We start from the raw sequence: 23,121 nt of genomic DNA, 5'->3' as shown, positions 1-23,121 counted from the left end.
ATTCACATGGGTGACACAACTGCTGAAGAGAGGAAATTGCTCATTTATTTCTCATAAGAGATGTGATTTTTGCCCTAAACAGTCCACAATAGGCTGAATTGTCTTCATTCACAATCAAATCATTCATTGCATGATTTGTTTGTTGACATTGATTGTCTGTATCTGACCTTGTTGTATGTAAGATGAACAAAAGAATAAAATTTGGAACAATGCACAAATAAAATTATGTTTGTTGGTTCATGCATCCATTGAGAGTATATCTGAAATATATTTTTCAGATATCAAAATGAAAAGAAAAACAAAAAAAAATACAATGACATCATTGTTAAAGAAAACTGACAACTGGGATTGCAACCATCTGTTAATGTTTGGATTAGTGTTTATATGTTAGAAGCCACATGTCAATCATGTGTGCCTGCTTTAAAAAAATAATAAAAACACACATTGTGACAGCCATTGCAAATATTTCAATAGAAGTGACCAATCATTGTGAACTCAATGAAGCCCTAGTCTTTTTATTGAAACATAAAATACAGATTAAATTGATTACACTGAGATAAACATATGTGAGAACAAGATATGCATACATGTACTGTATGCATATAAGATTAGGCATCTGATCTGCTCTTTAATGTGGGTCTTAAAATGCTATTAACTACAGCCAGCCAGAGGTAGAAGGATGCTTCACTGACCACTCTCTGCATCTCCTACCAATTTTAGGATGGACAACAAATTAAACATTATCCTAGCAGTTTATACACTGTGCAACTATATTACACAATTACATACAACACAGAAAGCATATAAATGAACTGATTGGGCATGTGTTTTATGCATGTGAGGGTGCTTTTAATCCCCTCCCATCCCCCTTCACTCATCTGCGCATTATCCTCTGTGCATTTGTATGATTCTGTCACGGGGGTCTCTCTCCTCCCGCCCCATCGCCTCATTTCTCTTCATATGATTCTGGGGGAGAAGAAACATTTGATTTATTTCGTGCTCCATTGCGATCGAGTGTTTTTGGGGGGACTTTGGCACATGCTGGCACTTGTTCAGTCTGCATTTATAACATGCAGATGCGCTGAATGCTGAAACTGGATTGCACTCATGCTTTGACCATGACAGCTGCTGGACACGACAATGTTTGGGATAAAAGCGATGCGTTGGAAGTAAGCGTGAGGTTTGGCGCGAGGTGAGTAAACGTTACAGGTGTGAAGCGATAGTGAAAATAAAAATGAATCAACTTCAAATGCATAATCTTCTAATATATAAACTCTTTATTTGAGCGAAGTGCAGTCATACTTACTATTCCATCTAAAGCGAGTTATTAATTTGACAGAATCCTCAAGACTAGTCTATATATGTTTTCTTCATCTATGAATTAGCTGCAAATATAGCCAATGGGAACTATACACCAATCTTTGGTTTTGTGTTTGCTGTTTGATATGTACAAAGTGACCTGGAAACATCAGATGATGTGTGATCTTTTAAATTAGTCACTTATAAATAATTAAACCGTTTTGTGAAGACTTACTGCCAACTCATTGAAAAAAAATAGTTTCAAATATAAAGTTTGGTTTCTTTATATTTTAGTCGTGGATGGATGATTTTTGAATTTTGGCTTGTATGCAAGACAGACTCTTGGCTTTTGGTGATGGGGATTGGGATCTTATCAGACTCACATGAAAACAGATGAGCTTCATTTGAACATGTTTTCGATGTGCATTGGTACAACTGATGCTTAAATAATAGACAAAATAGTATAGTCAAGTCAATTCACCTTTATTTATCGCGCTTTATACAATACAGATTGTGTCAAATCAGCTTTACAGTCTTAAACAGGAAAAAAACGTGTGCTGATGATAGTAGTTAACAGTCCGTTTATCAGTTAAAGTCAGTTTATTGTTGATTATGTGATGTCATCGTCCAGCTCAGATGAGTTCTCTTCCAATAGTGTCTGTGCAATCAAATCAACAATACTGCCAGAAATTGTGTCCAAAACTAAGCAAGTAATACTCCATCGGCAGCAGAAATGGAGAAAAAACCTTGGGAGAAACCAGTCTCAGGGGGCCATTTCTCCTGTGGCCATTTCTTCTTGTGGACTTGTGCCGATGGTCGTCAAGGTCTTCAAAGGGGAACTGTAAGGGGATACACACTGGATCTGTTTGGCTACTGTGACCTTGGAATAATGTTAGCGTAAATGCCATTCTTCTTATGATGTAACAAATACAATGGGTGTTATGGGAAGTGTTCCCAGTTCCGGGGGACCTAATTAATGCAGCCTAACTATAAGATTCAATTATTGAAATGTGACTGTGTAATATGTTTATGCCAGGTTAAAGAGATGGGTCTTTATCAAGCAGCCACCTCCCGCTCTCTTTCGTGAAGCCATTAACTCTCCGGGATTGTTGAATGATTCCAACTAACCACAGTTGTTTGATGAACTCATGAAAAACAGAGCGAGAAAGAGGAAAGAAATAGAGCAAGAGAAAGTTAGGTGTGAATGACAAGCTAACATCCTTACGGAAATCTAATGCTCTGTGCTAGCAGTTTAGATTAAAAAGTGAATGGTGTCACATTAGTTTGATAGATAATATCAGAAATATGGTGAGAATTCAGTTATATTTTAGAAGTTTAAACCACAGATAGTGATAGTAAGTAAGTTCGGGATTCCAAAAGAAACAAAGTTAGACAGAGCTACAATCGTAAACTACTCAGCTTATATTCTAAACTCAACTTCGTTTGAGGCTGAAACATAAAATACCTTGTTGAATGACAATGAACTAATGAACTTGATGGATGAACTAACAATGAAAAATTGTTTTTACAAAGGAACCCTTACCAAAAAGTAGTATACTTCCAGTTTATTTTCTAAAAGTATACTTAAGTAAAGTTCAAGTAGCCTATATTTTTAAGTATACTTTATATAGCAAGTACACAAATATCAGTGTTGTAAGTGTTTGTTTCAATACTCCTTGAGACTAAATTGGCCCACTTTCTAGTTTATAAAAGTATACTTTAAGTATAACAGTAGCAAACTTTATTACACAACTAGTTTACCTCTGTTTGTAGTTTATACTGCAATTATACTAATAGTGAACTTATAGGTATACTGATAGTTAATTAAATACTTTACACTTTGAAGTATAGCCTCAGTAAACTACTAGTTTAGTATTTTTTTTACTGCTAATATACTCATAAGTTTTCTTTAAGTGAACGTTACATCATACTTTAAGTATAGAACTATGTCCCTATTTAGGTTTTAATGTGTATATATTTTGTTGTATGAATATCTGAACATACAAAACTTCCAAAGAAAGAACAGGGTATCTGCTTGTAAACAAAAACATTTTATTCTAGCTTCATTTATTCTTTTTTTAAACACTTTAATGTGTTTCATAGAAAATAAAGAAATACAATTTTGAACAAAATGCTGAAAAAAGACTATGAATTGGATTCAGAATGATAATCAAAATATAGTCGATCAACACCCCAAAGCCTGCCTGTAATTATTACTTCTTCATCAGTCGACATTTCATTCCATAACGTTACAGTTTTGTTGCTGTTTCATGTCAGATGATCATGTTAGATTATATGTGTTAGTATCTGGTGTTTCTTTTTTTCTTCTTCACTTGTTTTTTTTAGAAATTTTGTGCAGAAGATGTGTACTAGCGCCCTCTACCGTATAATAATGAAAACACAGATTCTAGGAGTATAACTCAAATATATTTAGACTTTTTGTAAGAATAAGTCAGGTATACTTAAATGCAGTGTTTGGAATAACGGCGTTTAAAAGAACGGCGTTAGGTAACGACGTTATTTTTTCAGTAACGCGGTAATCTAACTAATTACTTTTCCCATTGTTACAACGCTGTTAACGTTACTGAACGTTAAATGCGGTGCGTTACTATGCATTGATTTAAGAAACTATGCAATCCGAACGCACGCCTGGCTCACACAGTGAGTGAGCAGGTGGGTTAATGACGAGATAAGCGATTGTGATTGGCTAAGGCAGAGTCATGTGTTTCATGGTAGCCAATCAGAGCCAGTGTTTTTACACACAAACACACACACACTCAACAGCTACACAGAGATTCGCAGCAGAGATGGCGAGTCGGGAGCAATCCGATGAAAAGTTGGCATTTTCAAGGTGGAGATATAAGCACTAATTCAAATTCATTGTGGTCAAAGGCAAGAATGTGCATGTAATGTGTACATGTAATGTGTGACACGCATCTACAAAGCTAGTGGCCAAAAACACTTTTCTTACAAAGATAATACTTGAAGTGCAGGATAAATCTCTTGCTGTCTGTTGACGTGCAATAAATATTGAAAGTTATGTACGAACACCTGTCTGTTCTACTCATTTCAACTGACTTGAGAAAACTGAAAAAAAGAAAAGTACAAATTCTCTGACATGTAGCAACATGTAGCAACATCGTTTCTCTATTTATTTTTACAGTAACGCATATAGTTACTTTCCCTGGTAACGAGTTACTTTTATTATAGAGTAATTCAGTTACTAACTCAGTTACTTTTTGGAACAAGTAGTGAGTAACTATAACTAATTACTTTTTTTAAGTAACGTTCCCAACACTGCTTAAATGTCACATCTGAGGAGTACATAAAGAGCATAAACTAAAAGCATACTTTCCAGTTTTTTGTTTAAAAGAAGTATACTAATAGCACACTTGAATATACTTCTTTATCGTAAGGGAATTGTTCTGCTAGGGTTTCTTTTAGGGCTGAAACGACGTGTTGACTAAATTGCGTATATGCGTATAATATTGGCTAAAAGAGGGATACTTCATGATGCCAAGCACACGAGACTACAAGAGTTTTCATGAGTTTATCAGAAGTGGCCTGTCCAGAAAACATGACATTAAATAGTGTCATACACGAAGACAGACACCATCAGGATGACACACAACACTAAAATAATGCAATAAACACAAACTGAAAAGTTTTGGCTCTTCACATGTTTAGTTTCAGTACTGTTAATGTCTCCTTCTTAAACATAATTGCAGCCATATATTTATTATTTTGCGAATAGTAATAGCCTATAAAGTTAAAGAGTTACATTATCAGTTATGTTGCATATCATTAATATAAATTTCTGACTAGAATCCATTATTTAGATAATATTTGTAATTGATAACTACAATAGTAAGAATGCCAAAAGGTAAGAAAAGGCGTAAACTCACAAAAGTCTTTTAATCTAACACTGAAAGGGTTAATACAGACAGACAGGAACACAGGAGACTCAGGGGTACATGTGCATAATTAACTAAACTAGGACAGGAACATGACCAAATAAGGAAAAACAGGAACAGAAACGAGGGCTAAACACACAGAATAGTCCAGAATCCTGACAAAGAATATGTTGATATCTGCAACTCAATATATACTAGCGTAATTCAGATATTACTAATTAAATGTAATTATGACCTGTCAAAAAGGGGAAACCAAGTGCTTTGCAATTCTTACGAACTGAAATTGCATGTTTACTAGTCAAAACTAAGTTGAAACTTAAAGGATCAACTTGTGATACAGATATATGTTTTTAATGTTAATGGGTGTATTCTTGTTAAAGGTATCTCACCCACTACGTTACATCTGGACAATTCAATTTCAAGAATTACAATCAATTGTAATATTCTTATTAGTAGCTTAAAAAAACATGAAAAACACACGGCCAGTTTTTAATATCTGTTAATATAGTTGTTGGTATGCCTGAACATGAGCGATGCATTGCTTCTCCGCTCCGCCTCAGATGAGATGCAGATTGAGCGTGTGGTGACCTAGTTAAACAGAAGTTCATTCATCACATTAAATCAGGCTTTTGTCAGACACAGGCATGGTCATAATACAAGCATATTGTTCCAGAGTCACAATGCAGGCCCTTTCCTTTCATTTTTGATTTTTTGATCAGGAGTCTTATCACAACCAGTGTCTTTCATATCCTTCATCACTTCTTTCTAATGAAAGGTTGCTTATTAATGATGCATGACTTCACCAGCAGAAGCACAGAAGTCACTGAAGAGTAGAAAATAATATTCTTCATTTCAGAACATCTTCAGCTGTTCATTAGTTGATTTGACTGCATGTGTAATGTACAGTCTGTGATCAGCACCTCTCGTTTATTTCTGTCTCTCTCCTCAGTGTCTCAGCCGAGCACTGATAAATAATAATGCTACTGCATCAGCTGCAAAACTACCAGAGGGACAGGAATACACAGAACAAATACACAGGATCTCACTAACTGGGTTTGAATACTGGACGCACGTCTCAGATGACTGGGACGCTTTAAAGACTAGAGATCCTGCAGGATAACCATCATCCACATGCTCCTGAGAGGAACAGAGACACGGGAGGATGTCAGCAGAGGCAGAACTTCAAGCCCACGTCAGAGTCAGTGTCCGGAAGGAGTCCAGAAGACCAGGTCAGTTCACAACAGTTTAGTTTTAGCTGAAGGTGCTGAGAAACATCCAAGCAGTCTGAATCTCACTACAGAAATACAGAAGGAGGAGACTTGACTATGTGCTTTTATATAACTAAGCAACATATGTGTAATATTGCATGCATTAAGAGTTTGTTTAATTGCAACAATCAGAGTTTACTCCATTAACTTTCATTATATTCATTATGTGCTTTCACAATCAAGGCAATCGTTTATTAAGTTTATTCTAGTTTTTCTGACCATATTTCAATAATCATCATAAGATCGCTTGTCCTTGATGATATATCATATCAGGAATTATCTTCTTTTTTAATTACCATTTTAGAAATACTGGCAATACGCACTCACCGTTAAGCACACTGAGAAACTTTCATCATATTAACACTTGATGAAACATGTGATTGCAGAACTGAAAACTTGTTGACTGCAATCCACCTAAAAAATAAATAAATAATAAAATCTACTTGGGGAAAAAGTCATTTTTTATTTTATTACCATAAAATATGAAGCACATTATAAAAAAGCAGATGGTTTTCACACCATCGTATGTTTTAAAAAGATATCTAATATGCAATACACAAATATAGTTATTAATTTAGTTCCCTATAAATCACGATCACAAACAAGATATTAGGCAGAATATCCACACTGCTCTTTTCAGTGCTAAGAAAATCCATACAATTATTCTTTTTGGTTCTTTTATTTTTTACAGACATTTATGTATTTTCTGTAAAACACTTCATATATTTACATATATATGTGACTTTTAAAAATCTATATAAATAAATAAGTTATTATAAATCTAAATAAAGCTCCACATACTTACTAAAGCACCAGTTAATGGATTTTGGTCTAAATCTGGACCCAAGTGGATTGAATGCGTTATCATGAATTAATATTTATTTATGGAACTAATTAATATGTATTTATGCAAGCAGTCCAGATGTAGACCATGGTCAGTTAGTGACCTCTTCATCCTGAGCAGATCACAATATCCACAATCTTCCATTGATTGATTGATTGAAAAAAATTACATTTATTTGCATGCAAGGTCACTGACTGCATTTGTGATAAAATGCCTAATTTGTCAAAAACCTCAGACACACAACGCTATATACTGAAAACCCATTTGACAATAAGTCTTATTGGTTAACATTTAGTTAATACATTAGTTAATATTAAGTAACAATAAGCAAGACATTTTTTTATGAATCTTTGTTAGCATTATCTATTAATAAACTATTAGCTGTCCATTGTTAATTTCAGCTCAGGTCTATTAAATAGTTTTAGCAGATACAACTTTTGGTTTTAATAAAGCATTATTAAATGTTGAAATGAACATTAACTAAGATTAAGAAATGCTTTATACGTTTTTCTATTGTTAGTTGACAAAAAAACATTGATATGTCTACGAGCGTTCTTGAGCGAAGAACGGCTTTCAGCAGAGCAGTTTCATGTTTCAAACCAGATCACAGTTAAAGCTTAATAATAAATCTCCTGCTTTTTTTTTTTAAACAGATAATGATCTTAATGCATTTAAAATAGGTTACATTTTCATATATGACCTGTGCATTTCTTCACTACATTGAAGTGTCTGTTCTAACTCACGTTCAATTGATGGGTTTTAGTTGCAGTGCTGCACAAATTTAGAGAATAAAATAGAAATATATACTTACATTTGCATTTATTCATTCAGCAGATGCTTTTATCCAAAGCGACTTACAAATGAAGACAGTGGAAGCAATCAAGAACAACAAAAGAGCAATGCTATATACTTGCTATAACAAGTCTCAGTTAGCTTAACACAGTACACCTAACAAGGGCTTTTAAATAATATAATTAATAAAAAAAAATAAAAAGCCAGTGGTAGTTTTGCAGGCAAACATCAATGCCTTGAATTTTATGCGAGCAGCTATTGGAAGCCAGTGCACATTGATAAACAGAGGGGTGACGTGTATTCTTTTTGGCTCATTAGAAATTATGATACGATGCTCCATTTATGTAAAGCACTGAAACCATAGCAAGTACCACTAATGACAGTTTAGAGGACGAAGATATAGAAAAAGGTTTTCTCTTATTGCTCTGATCATTTTATATTTAATTTATATTCATGAACTGTGGAATTGCTGTGCTGTGTTTTGTAACTCTTACCATACAGTGACCTTGTGTAAGGGTTAATGACGAGGTGATGTTTGCGTGTCTGTGGTGTTTGTGCAGGTGGGGATCGCAGCGAGCAGGCCCTGATTCAGCGCTTCAGAGGCGACGGCGTCCGCTACAAGGCCAAGCTGATCGGGATTGATGATGTGAAGGCCACACGCGGAGACAAACTGTGTCAGGACTCCATGATGAAGCTGAAGGTAACGAGTCCTCGAACAGCAGCGAGCTATGTGCTAGTGTTCTGCATTCGTAAGTCACTTTGGATAAAAAAAAAAAAACCAGTCATAAGGTTCAGTTTCTCTTCTGAGATTTATACATCATCTGAAAGCTGAATAAATAATCTTTCCATTGATGTGTGGTTTATTAGGATCTAACAATATTTGAAAATCTGGAATCTGCGGGTGCAAAAAAATCATCTTTAAAGTTGTCCAAATGAAGTTCTTAGCAATGCATATTACTAATCAAAAATTAAATTTTAATATATTTATGGTAGGAAACTTCCTAAATATCTTCATGGAACATGATCTTTAATTAATATTCCAATGATTTTTGGCATACAAGGAAAATTTATAATTTTGACTCATACTGAGTTTTTTTAGCTATTGCTACAAATATACCACAGGGATCTAAAAGGATAGTTCACCCCAAAATGAAAACCATCATCATTTCCTCACCCTCATGTCATTCCAAACCTGTATGAGTTGCTTTCTTATGTTGAACATAAAAGAAGATATTTTGAAGATGGCTGGTAACCAAACAGTTGGTGGTTCCCATTGACTTCCATTGTAGGAAAATAAATACCAACCATTTGAACCACAGTTTTTTTTCATTTTTTGGTGTACTATCCCTTTAAGACTGGTTTTGTGACCCACACATGGTGAATGAATAAATATAAATGCAAACTAAGGAAAGACACCTCATGCATGAAGAGGATGAAATATTCATTATATTGCTCTTAAAGGTATAAATTGAACATATTTTTCCTCTGTTGCATTTGAAGTACATAAGGAAGCAGTTAAGTAAAAGTCCATTAGTTATAGAAAATAACTTTTGATGTGGAATTTGAAACAGGATCTTGAATTACAACATACGGGACAAAATATGCATGGTTCATGATTAGTGCATGTAAATGTAGATTCAGATTTGTAGTTTGTTTTTTAAGAGGCATGGTTTCCAGTAAACTTACTACAATGCCATGGATTTGTAAATTTAACAAACTAGACACATCTTTCACGTTCAGAAGTGTTACGAATGATGCATATCAGAACAGTTGAGCAAACATCCTCTATGCAAACTATGCCGGCACATTGCTAATAAAGCGAGATTGTACCTTGCTTTTGTTCACTTGCTTTTACTTCCTCTCATCCTCATGTGTTTCCTGCTGCAGGGCATTGCTGCTTCAGCCCGCTCCAAGGGGAAGCACAAACAGAGAATCTTCTTGACCGTGTCTTTTGGAGGAATCAAGATTTATGATGAGAGATCAGGGGTAAGAGGATCCTCCTTTATTAGTGTAAAGCCTAAACATGTTTAACTGTGATCCTCGTGGTTGTGTCGCATAACACTGCTCTGGTTGTAAAATGTAAAAATGCAAAAAGGTTTCACCTGAAATATCATATTATTTGAATATTATATATATTATAAAATTTTACTTGAACACTTGGTATGTTAAAAAGTCCATGAAAAGATGAAAAGTTGCAATAAACTTTTTTTTAATTATTATATATTTTTTTATAACAAGAATGGCTATATGCACTTAGTGTAAACAGACACTGTCCAAAATTCAAGTATAAGCACACTTTTATAAAATGATTTATTTTTATATTTTTTGTGATTGATTTGAACACACATGATGTGATCCTCAGGTCTTACAGAGCCACCACTCTGTACATGAGATCTCCTACATTGCCAAAGACACAAGGGACCATCGCGCCTTCGGCTACGTGTGCGGAAAAAAAGGCAACCACAAATTTGTGGCAATCAAGACCAGCCATTCGGTTAGTGTTTAATATTCCTAAATTCACACTGTTCTCATGCCAGTTAAAGCTGGCGCTATTTTTCTTCAACCTCAATTATCTTCTCGTAGGCAGAGCCAGTTATACTGGACCTGCGTGACCTTTTCACCCTCGTCTATGACATCAAAAAGAGGGAGGAGTCACAGGAAAAGGCTCAGAAGGACAAGCACTGTGAACAAGCCGTCTATCAGGTAACATCCAGCAAGAGTTTCTTTAGGAAATAACTGGCCAGTGACTTTTTAGGGTAAAATTCTGCGTGCATTTCTACTGTCCACATGTATCATGACAGAGCATATAAATATCTCTCATGAAGTAGAAATCACTGATAATGAATGCTGTAAAACTTAACTATCCTGACGTCTTTGGAAAGTAAACTTATTTGGTTTCATAGTTGTAGTAAGAAGAGGTTTTCTGTTTTCAAACGTACGAGTGGTTCACGAGTCTCGGATTCATGATTCTTTTGGTGTTCTCTTTAAATATATTCCCTTAATGGCTGACACAGACGATTCTGGAGGATGAAACTGATGATCCGGTGTATCAGGTGAGAGTCTGTCAGTCTCATTTACTTGAGCTGATTTTACCAAGAACCAACACTCTCTACTTGATTTTATTAGGATTTAACTCCTCCATTTAAGTGTTGATATTTTAGCAGTCGATGCTCACAGGACTTCTGTTCAGCATTCAGTCACTGCCAGTGTGTTGATCTGCAGTCATGTTTTGTGTAATGGATGTACTCTTAAATGCTGAACCCAGTGCTCTCTCGCTCACACTGAATACAGACAACTTTAACCATCAGTTTAACATCCAGATTCATCTCCAACCAGAATCCTCAAAAAACCTTTGAAGGATTCACTCTTAGACAACAGTCTGTCATTGCAATCTCAATTCCAGCCCAAACTCATGTAACAGTGCAGGACTTGGATCACAGATATTTAACACGCTAATGTCTCTTGGGCATGAGCGATGCATTGGTGCTTCTCAGAGGTCACATATGTTAAAATTCACACTTAGCTACTCGTGTGAAAGGGCCATGATTTTCCTTCAGTTTCAGGCTTTTGTCTCCATTAGCTGTCAGTGATCAGGGCTTTAATTGTGTGTGGCCAGCATTAAAGGAGTTCTCAGCTGTGTATCAACTTCTCATATGTACACTAGCAATCAAAAGTTTGGGAGCAGTAAGATTTTTCAGAAAGGGTCTAGTGCTTATCAAGGCTGAATTTATGTTATAAAATGAACATAATATTGTGAAATACTAATACATTTAAAATTACTGTTCTATATTGTAAAGTGTAATTTATTTCTGTGATGCACCGCTGTATTTTCAGCATCATTCCTCCAGTCTTCAGTGTCACATGATCTTCAGAAATCATTCCGATATGATGATTTATTATCAATATTGGAAACCGTTGTGCTGCTTAAGTTTTTGGGAGCTGTGATACTTTTCTTAGGGTTCTTTGCTGAATAAAAGGTTAATAAGAGCAGCATTTAATAAAAATGTAAATTAGAAGATCTTCACTATTACTTTAAAAAAATAAATCTAACATATCCTTGCTGAATAAAAGTATTAATTTCATAAAAAAAAGTAGACCCCAAACTTTTAAACAAACACCAGTGTATAGTCAAAAAAAGATATAATCCTGAATAAATCCTGTTCTTTTTAACTGTTTGTTATTTAGAAGTATTAAAGTAGAAAACGTTAAAAAAATATGAAAAACATTAAAAATCTTACTGACCTCAAACTATTGAATGGCATTATATTTGCAGATAGATTTCTCCCCAAGTCTGAAGAAATAAAATATATTGAAAATTATATCTCTGATCGTTTGATTTTTAGTAAATATTGATTTATTTTGAGACTTTTGATTGTAGACTTTGGCATATTAGCATCTTTTCTGAAATTGGATACTTTTTTGAGATAACTTTGAGATAAGTCTTTTTTTGTGAGAAGCACCAGACCTAAGAGTAAAAATATCCTTTCCAGTTAATCAACTAACAACTGAGAAATGAATGAGATAACATTGCTGATTTTCTGTCCTGTGGAAACAAAAAGGGTCAATCTAGGGTTCCCTTTCAATACTTCACTCGTACTGCGTCGAAGACGCTTATGGGAAAAACTCCTTTTTTCTCCTGAACTGAAGCCTTATTCAATTACGCAGTGAAACTGCGCGGCCATTGGTTCGTGCAGTGTTATTACAACAAACCAATGGCTAGGCAGCGGTGCTGCACGAACCTATGGCAGCGAAGCCCGCCAAAATGGGCAGGGGATCTGGCTATATATTGACCGCTTCGCCACAGGAATTCAGATTTCTTCTCCTTCAGTGACGACATCACATCGCTTCGCTGATCTCCGCTGATCTCCGCTGAACTGCTCGCCGCTGACACGCCTTGCACTCGAACGTGACTGCCGGTCCCCACTGCAGAGGAACCATCCCGTAGCCGTCTGGATGAATGGATTCTGTCGGGGCGCCAGCAAGCCCCTCGTCAGAGAACTGGCCTGTTCTTCCTGGAGGTCCATGACGAACTTACAAAATCGTGGCGCGCCCTCTACTCGGCGCGCTTGCGTACTTCATCTTCATCTGCCCTCACCTCGATTGACAGCACTGAAGAGAGAGGATACAAGCGATTGCCGCCGCTGGAAGAGTCTGTGGCTGTGCATCTCTGCCCGCCCATGGCTATTGGATGGAAAGCCAAGGCCAACCATCTGTCCAAACCACTCCACTCCATGGCAGTGCTACAAGTGTTCCAGGCCAAACATCTCACCGCCACTGATGAGTGTGGCCAGGATGTTGCTGAACGCTTCACGGAGGCACAGAAGTCGTCCCAGGCGATGCAACACTTGCTGCCAAAACGGGCTTCATCTGCCGCTGCCAGTCGCCCCAGACAGGTGCCGACTCGTCAGCCTCCCAAACAACCGCTCCCTGCTACCGCCGTTGCCCAGCCTGTGAAATCCGAGCCTCGACACCGTTCTCACTCGGCCACAAGATGGTTTCAGTTCCCTAAACGCATGGGACCCCGGCCCAAGGTAGTGCTGGACCCTGCGCCGCCGCCATCATACTGATCTACATGCAAGAAAGAGGAGGGGGCTAAGTCTCGCTGCAGCCGGACCAACCCCCAAACTGCCCCGGGGTATCAGATTGGGTCATGGGAATAATAAAACAAGGCTATTCCCTTCAGTTCGCACGACGACCACCACGCTTTCGCGGGGTGGTCACCACTTGGGTGCACAACGAGAAAGCTCACGTTCCTCGTGCCGAAGTAGAAAATCTGCTGGTGAAGGGAGCTATAGAATTTGTTCACCAGTGCACCGCGACTTAGGGTTTTACAGCCGTTACTTTCTAGTTCCCAAGAAGGATGGCGGGCTGACATCTGAACCATGCCCTCATGAAACGGCGCTTCAGAATGATCATGCTGAAACAAATCCTCTCACAAATACGCTCAGGGGATTGGTTCTTTTCACTGGATCTAAAAGATACTTACTTTCACATCCAGATAGCCCGCCGTCACAGGCCGTTCTTGAGATTTGCCTTCGAGGGTGTGGCTTACCAATACAAGATCCTCCCCTTTGGACTGTCTCTGGCGCCTCACACATTTACAAAGTGCATGGATGCGGCTCTCTCCCTTCTCAGGCAGAAGGGAATCCGCATTCTCAATTACTTCGACGACTGGCTAGTTCTAGCTCAGTCAGAGGGGGAGGTATCGAGTTACAGAACTTTGCTCCTCAACCATCTGGAATGCCTGGGGCTCAGGGTGAATTTTGCCAAGAGTTCGCTGTCCCCCAGCCAACGGATATCGTTTTTAGACTCAGTTACGATGAGGGCAACAATGGTGAAGGAGCGCACCACGGCTCTACAGCGACTTGCAGCCTCTTTCAAAATAGGTGCTTCTCATCCCATAAAAACATTCCAGAAGTTGCTGGGCCTTATGGCAGCAGCATCGCAGGTGCTGGAGCTCAGGCTGCTACATATGCACCCCCTCCAATATTGGCTGAAACCGCGTGTTCCACCTCATGCATGGTGTAACGGATGCCTGAATATCGAGGTGAGTCAGGACTGCATTTCAGCCCTGGCCCCTTGGAGGAACGTGCAATGGATGGAACGGGATGCCCCGCTTGGCATGGTTTGCAGAAGGAAAGTGATCTCCACAGATGCGTCCAACAAAGGTTGGGGCATACTGTGTGAAGGGAAACCCGCTTTTTGCCGATGGTCGAAAGAGGAGAGCAGGCTTCACATCAACTGCCTCGAGATGATTGCAGTTCAACGAGCCTGCCATAGCTTCCTGTCAGACCTAAAGAGCCACCACATGCTGGTCAGATCAGACAGCATGACAGTGGTGTCTTACATAAATCACCAAGATGAGCTGTCATCGACGCGTCTCTTCAGACTAATGTCGCGACTGCTGGAATGGACCCAGAGCAACTTGGGATCCCTGAGAGCAGTGCATCTACCGGGCAAACTGAACAAGGGTGCGGATATGCTGTCAAGAAGCAGAGTCTCCTCAGAAGAGTGGAGGCTCCACCCGCAGACAGTTCAGAAGATATGGGACGTTTTTGGCAAAGCGGAAATAGACCTCTTCACCTCAAAAGACAACTCTCATTGCCCAACATATTTTTCCAAGATCGAGGACACATTGTCCCAGGACTGGCCCAACTGTCTTATTTACGCTTTTCCTCCGGTTCCTCTAATTCCCCAAGTAATCAGGCGGGTCAGGGACCAGAGATGCAGTTTCCTTCATCCTTCATCCATAAATGACCCTCTTTTCCACATATTCTGTAGCTCTGTGATTATAGTGCTGAAAATCGCTCAGGTTAGAGTTAAATACCATCTATGGTAACTGCATGTATGCGACGATATCAGTGTTAATTTACACTTACATCACTTCAAAGAAAGCAGCATGCTAAGTAATGCTGCTTTCTTTGAAGTGATGTAAGTGCTCGTATGCACTCGGTTCCTTTGGTACTGAGGCGATACGAGCATGGGATGATCAGGCTAGGCCAGACGTAACCTCATTGAGCTTATTCTGATCCTAGTTGCTATTGTCATATCTTGGTATCACAGATCAAGTATGATAGCGTTGGTCATCCCCCTTTCTTAGCATGGTGTGATTGAACTGGGTTCCCATAAGCGTCTTCGACACAGTACGAGTGAAGTATTGAAAGGGAACGTACTCTGTTACTAACGTAACCTCGGTTCCCTGAAATACGGGAACGAGTACTGTGTTCCTTGCCATGCTAAAAGGCTGCATGACTCAGTCGTCGTTTCAGTTGAAGTAACCTGAATTCCTGTGGCGAAGCAGGCAATATATAGCCAGATGCCCCGCTTTTTTTGTCGGACTTTGGCGGGCTTCTCTGCCATAGGTTCGTGCAGCATCGCTGCCTAGCCATTGGTTTGTTTAAATAACACTGCACGAACCAATGGCCTTGCAGTTTCACTGCGTGATTGAATAAGGCTTCAGTTCAGTAGAAAAAAGGAGTTTTTCCCATAAGCGTCTTCAACGCAGTACCCGTTCCTGCATTTCAGGGAACCGGGGTAACGTTAGGAACCGAGTACATTCTCACTGTTCTGGATAAAGATACACAATATTCAGCATTGAATGTTCTCAGTGTTGCAGCTGTCTGATTGGTTCCATAGGGGCTTTTCTCATTTTCTTTCCTAACTCCTTGTAGTACATTGTGTTTGAAGCTGGACACGAGCCCGTCCGTTTCCACCAATCAGAGGAGAGCATTTACCAGGTACTTCCTTGAGCCACGCCCCTTTTCGCCCACATGTCTAGTTTTCCTATAACATAATCTCCCCATATTAAACATTTAAAATGTGCAGTAATCTGTGAGTTTATAAAAACTGTCCTCAATTTAAATACCGACCATATGGAGTCATATAAAGAAAGAGTCTTATGTTGTTAACTTAAGCTATAATTTTTAGGTCCCCACAAGTCATCAGAAAGACGGGATCTATGACGTTCCAAAACACCATCTTATGACTGTAGGTTCTCTCACGTCTCTATTCTCCTTCAGACAAATCTCTCTGTGTTCTTCCCCTTCTTGATTTAGAAATTTAAAGTTTGTTGAATCCTATAGCAAATCGATCAGTGTACTGAAAATATTCCTTTGTTGTTGTTCATGTTACAAATCTTTCAATATTATTTAAGGCATGCAGTGATGTTATATAAGGGAAACAGATGTTGGGAAAATCACACAGGGGTTTGTTTTGAGGGGTCACCTCTAGTGTGGGTGTTCTGCATGAGTTTAGAAAATGTTAATGTGACAATTGCAATGCATCAGTATTTTTTTTTTTTTTTTACCAATGGAAATTAGGATTGGGTTAATCAAACACTGTTATGATATGTTATGAGATTTTGAGAAAGAGTTATGTCTACCTATTATTTATAACAACCTTACAAAAAAATAAAAGAATATTAATAATAAGACATTGAAGATCGGCATGCATTGCAAACCCTCCGACAGATCTATAGAAGTCAAAACACAGCATTGTTTTCATCAGAATGAATCCATGTTAAATGATTGTTATCAGTCCATTTCACAGAGTGTTATTGCTTGTCTGTTCATTCAGTCGGAGCCAATCGAGTGCTTGGAGCATTACTCACATAAATATCAGTCTCTCTGCTGCAATGTTTGCTCACACACATGTCAAACATTGAGTCTATGAACACCTGAGTCTTCTGGTGTCATTTACTAGTTTTTTCTATAGAACATGACTGTTGTGTTGGCTTTGTTTTTTGTTATGCATACACATTGGTTTCTGGTTAAAAGGTCATATATTTTAGTTATGATCCACCTTGTTGTTTTGTTTTATTAATGTTTGTTGCCTGATTCCCTTCACTGGTTAGTGTCATTGATATATCATTATGTCCTCACTAACTATTCCACTGAGCTTTGCTCATGTTCACTGAAAAAAAAAGTAATCTGTAATCTTGTTCAAATACTCTTTGTTGAGGAATGCCTTCCACTGCAGCATTACATTATTCTTTATCTTTCTGGATGTCTTGCAGAATATAAACCAATTTGATATTTTCGGTGACATGGCAACCCCCCCAGACATCCTCTCTGTAAGTAAACCTCAAGATGAACAATCACCCATGTGGTTTGTCTCACTTTTAATGCAAACCGATTCCGATATTGGCTGCCGATATCTGGTTGTTTTGCTCTTACGTGCTGAAACTAACAATATCTTTAGCCAAACAAAGATGCTACATAGATTTTGATTGTTATTTAGATTTACATTAGATGGTGTTATTTCGAGAATTAAAGCAAAAACAGACTAGTCTGTACATAAGACAGAGATGCACATAAAAAAAAAAAAATGCATGTTTAAAGCACAAGCCTTCCGGTTCCAATTTATGTCTGTTCAAATGGTGCATCTATAAATATAATTATGAAAATTAATGTAAATTATTCGTAGACTCATATATCCAAAATGATATCAATGTCATGACAGATGCCAGCGTCGCCTGCTACTGCACTGGATCCTGGAAGAAGGCGACGTCAGCACCGCCCAGAACTCTTCACCCATTTTAGCCCACCGGCTGTGCCCTCAGGTAACAAGTCAAGTCACCTTTATTTATACGGAGCTTTATACTATACAGATTGTGTCAAATCAGCAAGTGTTAAATAGGAAAGAAGTGTGCTGATAATGCTAAAGGACAATATAAAACAGTCAGTTCATTGTTGATTCAGTGATGTCATTGTCCAGCTCCATTCATTTCTCTATCAATACTGTCTGTGCAGTCAAGCCAACAATGTTGCCAGAAATTGCATCCCCATGTAAGGAAATAAAACCTCTATCGGTAACAGAAATGGAGAAAAAACCTTGGGGGAAACCAGGCTCAGTTGGGGAGCCATTTCTCCTCTGGCAGACGAAACCAGCATACTGTGGTTTAATTTCAGGTTGCAACGCAAGTCAGATTGAGCAGAGGACTCGTGGTCTTGTGCCGATGGCGAGTGAGGTCTTCACAGGGGATCTGTCTCTAGGGTTTGTCTAGTTTTCCTGGTCTTCGCTGACATTCAGGGCCGTAGAGGTCCTTTCTAGGTGCAGCGGTGACAGGACCGAGCTAATATGGTCATACTTCCTGGTTCTAGTAAGAACTCTTGCTGCTGCATTTTGGACTAGCTGTAGTTTGTTTACTAAGCGTGCAGAACAACCACCCAATAAAGCATTGAGGTCATAAATGCATGGATGAACACTTCTGCATTTGACATTGAGAGCATAGGTCGTAATTTAAATATATTTTTAAGATGGAAAAATGCAGTTTTACAACTGCTAGAAACGTGGCTTTCTAAGGAAATATTGCGATCAAATAGCACACCTAGGTTCTTAACTGATGATGAAGAAGTGACAGAGCAGCCATCAAGTGTTAGACAGTGTTCTAGGTTATTACATGCAGAGATTTTTGGTCCGATGATTAACACCTTTTTTTTTTTTTTTTTTTTTTAAGGAAATTACTAGACATCCAGTTTTTTATATCAGCTATGCATTCTGTTAGTTTTGTGGTTTGGTATGTTTCGTTGGGCCACAAAGAAATATAGAGCTGAGTACTGTATCATCAGTATAACGGTTTCCTGATGATATATCTCAAGGGTAACATGTAAAGCGTGAAAAGCAACAATCTTAGTACTGAGCCTTGTGGTACTCTTTACTTCACATGTGAACAATATAATACTGCCACGAGTTGATTACAGTCAGATAAGTATGATTTAAACCATGCAAATGCAAACATAATCTTCTAGTCTATTCAAAAGAATGTTGTGGTCCATAGTGTCGAATGCAGTGCAAAGATCCAGTAGCACTAATAGAGAGGTACAACCACGATCGAATGATAAAATCATTTGTAACTGATTTGTTTGAAGGTTTTACATATCCTAAATGATGGAATAGGACACATGCCTTTGGTGTGAGAGACCTGAGTTTGAATCACTGTGAGACACCAATGTGTCCCTGAGCAAGACACTTAACCTCTAGTTGCTCCAGAGGCATGCGATCGCTGACATATATAGCAATTGTAAGTTGCTTTGGATAAAAGTGTCAGCTAAATTAATAAATGTAAATAATTATATCTCTAATAGTATCCATCTTGGAAGTAAAGAAGTTCATAAAATCATTGCTGCTGGGAAATGTCTCGGCCTGCTGATGCTTTATTGTTTTGTTAATTTAAACACTTTATTGAATAAGTACCTGGGGTTGTTTGTTTTCTTCTAAAAGAGACAAAAAGTAAGCAGATCTAGCAACTGCCTGAGAGTTTATATTTTATAAAAGTTACATTTTTAATGTATTTTTTTTAAAATGAATGTTATTAATAAAACTCACTCTCAAAGGCTATTCTTGTTTCTCAGGTTATATGACCATGGGTGCTATCCAGGCTGCTCACTGGACCCAACAATCGTTTGCTACCCAGGCTGCTCCAATGGCTTTTGGGGTTCAGGGACCATTGCAGGTGGCTCAGATGCTTCCTGGAGGTCAGCCTGTGATCTGGGGTCAGGCTAACCTCTTCCACTCTCCAGCCACGGGCCAGCAGCAGTGGGCGTTCGTACCAGCCCAGACAGTTGGCATGGGGGCGCATCCAATTCCAGCCGCCGTGCTTCAGGGTATGGTCCCCATAGCTGCCATGCGCCCCCACTCCTGTGAACCTCCCGAGACTTCATCAAACATTATAAGTCCTCAGCACTTTGTAGATACTGCTGTACAGCAAAGTGGATCTAAGCACGCCTTAAACAAGGACCCCCCGGAGGAAACAATAGCTGTTCACATTAGCACAAGCAAACATGACGCTGCACAGTCCAATGGGAAACAGGAAATGGACTGCTGTGGTGAGCTTGAACTTTCACAGCTGAGATTGACTTCAGAGTCATCAATATCATCATACCCAACTGATTCTTGTGAGTTTAACACACTACATAAATTGAGGTTTATCATGTGACAGGCATTATTCAAATTTTTGTTTATTCTCCTTCCATAGATTCTGCTCCTGGTTCGGAGCAGGAAACCATGTCCCCAACAGCTGCCTCCTTAATAGAGTCATCGCTCCTGACTGCAAAACACAGCTTAGTCAATGTACCAGTAGTTTTGGTAATGGTTGTGTATCATAACTGTTTACCAGCATGGCTGTGATTTGTCTATTGCTGAAGTCTGTTTGAGTTTTTCACCAATAATCCCATTCTCTATTTTACAGCAGGCTTGTGCTCAAACTCTTGGCACTGATGATGAGACACCACCAGATGCTCAAATAAACCTTCCAGACTCTTCACAGCTGGATATCCAAAGAGAGATGTCTTCTGGGTTGGTTTCCTCTCTTCCTCACTTCTTTCTTCAGGATTGTATTTTAGGGGTTTCCAGTTCTGCTCCTGGAGGGCCACTATCTTGCAGAGTTTAACTTATCGGCTGGGGTTTCCTAGCTCCAGTCTTTATTCTCTGTTTCTTTTGCTAAAGATTATTCACAGATGCTCAGCGAAGCCTGGAATACTCCTAAAGCTGCATCTCAGTTAAGTTCTGGTTGCAAGCGTTGCAAGGGCTGTTGATGGCCATTACCAATCTTTCTTTAAGGTGAAGGGCCAGATTTAGTACCCAAACACAACCACGATAGAACTTTGGGGTTGGCCTCTGCTCAGCCTTGTCTCCTTCTTTCTATCTGTTAAGCCAAAAGAGCAGGTGAATGTATTTCTTTATCAGTAAATGAGGACAGGCTAATGTCACACTTTTGTTTCTCATGTCTATAAAATGCAGTATTTTAGAGCTCTATTTCTTTGTTGACTAAAACTGTTTTTATGATTTCATCCTTAGGAAGAATGCCTAAACATAAAGAAGAGCACTGAGGAAATCCAGAAATCACAGTGATACAGCTGGGACTTAAAGCTGTGTGAGCTCCTTTGGACATTTGACAAATATTAATAACTGATAGAAAGGAAAATCTATTTTAATAAATGAAGTGCACCTTTAGTTTGCAATGGACTTGAAAACTAGTCATTACTAGTTTTTTTGTTTTTGTTTGTTTTTTTAAATATTAAAATGTCACAATATGAGAAACTGGACCAGTGAACCGTTATAGTCATTTGATGAACTTTGGGAATGATTTCTATTGGCATTTCTAATGCACAATTACCTGTGAAGCTGTGTAGTTGCGTTCTTCGTCTGGAGAAGCCAAAAACATTGGTTAAAATCATGTTGTTTTGCTTTTCCTGAAAGGAACTGTATTGAATGTTTATATTGTGATGAGCCTTTTCTTAAAGAAAAGAAAAAAACTTTCAATGACCATCTGCATGGCTTATTTGTTTTTTGTTTTTTTTTGTTTTTTAAAAAGCTTGATGACAGACATACTCTTTTATATTTTACACAATGACATATGATTATTTAACAAGGATAATTTTTAAATAATGTTCAAATAATGTACTGTATGTATTATGATACTGTCAATGTTTTTGAATGACAAAATGTATTTGTTGAATTTTAAATCTCTGTTGTAGAGCTTTTCTTATTATATTTGCGTCACAGTGTTACAAGCTCAGTGCAGTTCATGAGCAATACTATAAACTGTATCTGTTCAGGTTTGATGTTTAATCATTATTTTTGCCTCCTCTGTGAATCTATCAGAACAGGTCCAAGGGCTACAACCTTTACACAGTCAAGACGTGTTGTAGATAAAGCAGTTCAAAGACAGTTACTTTCTGGATATCTTTGTTAATTTGTATACAAAAATATAACTTTTTTGTATTGTAGTAATTTTCTCACATGAATATATCTTAAAAAAGAAAGTGCAATTTTATTATTTCTTATTAAGTAAGAATCAGTCGCTGTAATGAAGCATTTTAGTTTGCCTTATTTTGTCAACTAAAAAAAAAAGAGAGACAAATCGATGAGAAATCCAGAAGACTAACAGCAAATCAACTGAAATAGCAAATAATGTCACATTTCTGTCATTGGTTAGATGTACTTATGTCTTGATGTCATTATTATTTTTTTATATAAAGGATAAGGAAGTATTAAGATCTTATCTAACATATTAGATTCTGCCAAATATGCTTGAGGATTCAATATACTGAATAACCAAGGATCTTTCTTTCCTCCAACATAGGGCACATTTCCTGTTGCACTGGTTAATGATGGAAAACAAACTGTATTTATGTTCAGTCTCGAGTTGAGAAATGACACCTATTCAGCACATGCTCAATAAAATTAATTATCTGAGAAAAATTAGTGCAATTATTTCACTCTGTGAGAACAGAATAATTTTGAACAGAAATGCAAAAATGATTATAGCCTACTTTTTGGTGGACAATGGCTTGAGAGAAAGTTACCTTGAAATCAATACAAACATTCAATTCAATCATAAGCACTACTCGATTTCATGAGTAATTCCAAATAGGGTTAAAATCAATGCATATAATTATTTTATATTCTTATAAGGCCGTATTAATTTTCTTATAGGGTATGCAAAATTTAAATAAGATGTTTAACTACAAATACAATTTATAATAAATAAAACCTTAAATCT

At 37.9% G+C, this 23,121-nt stretch overlaps 1 protein-coding gene across 5 annotated transcripts; it reads left to right on the top strand.

The window, feature by feature from the left end:
- The first annotated feature begins 909 nt into the window (after window positions 1-909).
- On the top strand, window positions 910-22,807 carry LOC113039740 (disabled homolog 1-like). Of its 5 annotated transcripts, none has more exons than XM_026197825.1 (15): window positions 910-1,192; window positions 6,163-6,442; window positions 8,678-8,817; window positions 10,005-10,103; window positions 10,480-10,611; window positions 10,701-10,820; window positions 11,132-11,170; window positions 16,289-16,354; window positions 16,545-16,604; window positions 17,632-17,688; window positions 18,078-18,177; window positions 19,970-20,512; window positions 20,593-20,687; window positions 20,806-20,912; window positions 21,414-22,807. In XM_026197825.1, the coding sequence occupies exons 2-15, from the start codon at window positions 6,376-6,378 to the stop codon at window positions 21,424-21,426; spliced, it is 1,638 nt and encodes a 545-aa protein (XP_026053610.1). In that variant the 5' UTR covers window positions 910-1,192; window positions 6,163-6,375; the 3' UTR covers window positions 21,427-22,807. The 5 variants fall into 5 exon arrangements, with proteins under 5 accessions (XP_026053610.1, XP_026053601.1, XP_026053590.1 ...); XM_026197816.1 differs by having other exon boundaries at window positions 20,593-20,702; XM_026197805.1 differs by lacking the exon at window positions 21,414-22,807 and adding an exon at window positions 21,063-21,368.
- The last annotated feature ends 314 nt before the right edge of the window (window positions 22,808-23,121 follow it).

This window comes from Carassius auratus, chromosome 2, assembly GCF_003368295.1.
Source record: "Carassius auratus strain Wakin chromosome 2, ASM336829v1, whole genome shotgun sequence".
Classification (NCBI taxonomy): domain Eukaryota; kingdom Metazoa; phylum Chordata; class Actinopteri; order Cypriniformes; family Cyprinidae; genus Carassius; species Carassius auratus.
Note: the sequence above shows the minus strand (reverse complement) of the source record. Positions and strands in the feature narration are given on the sequence as shown.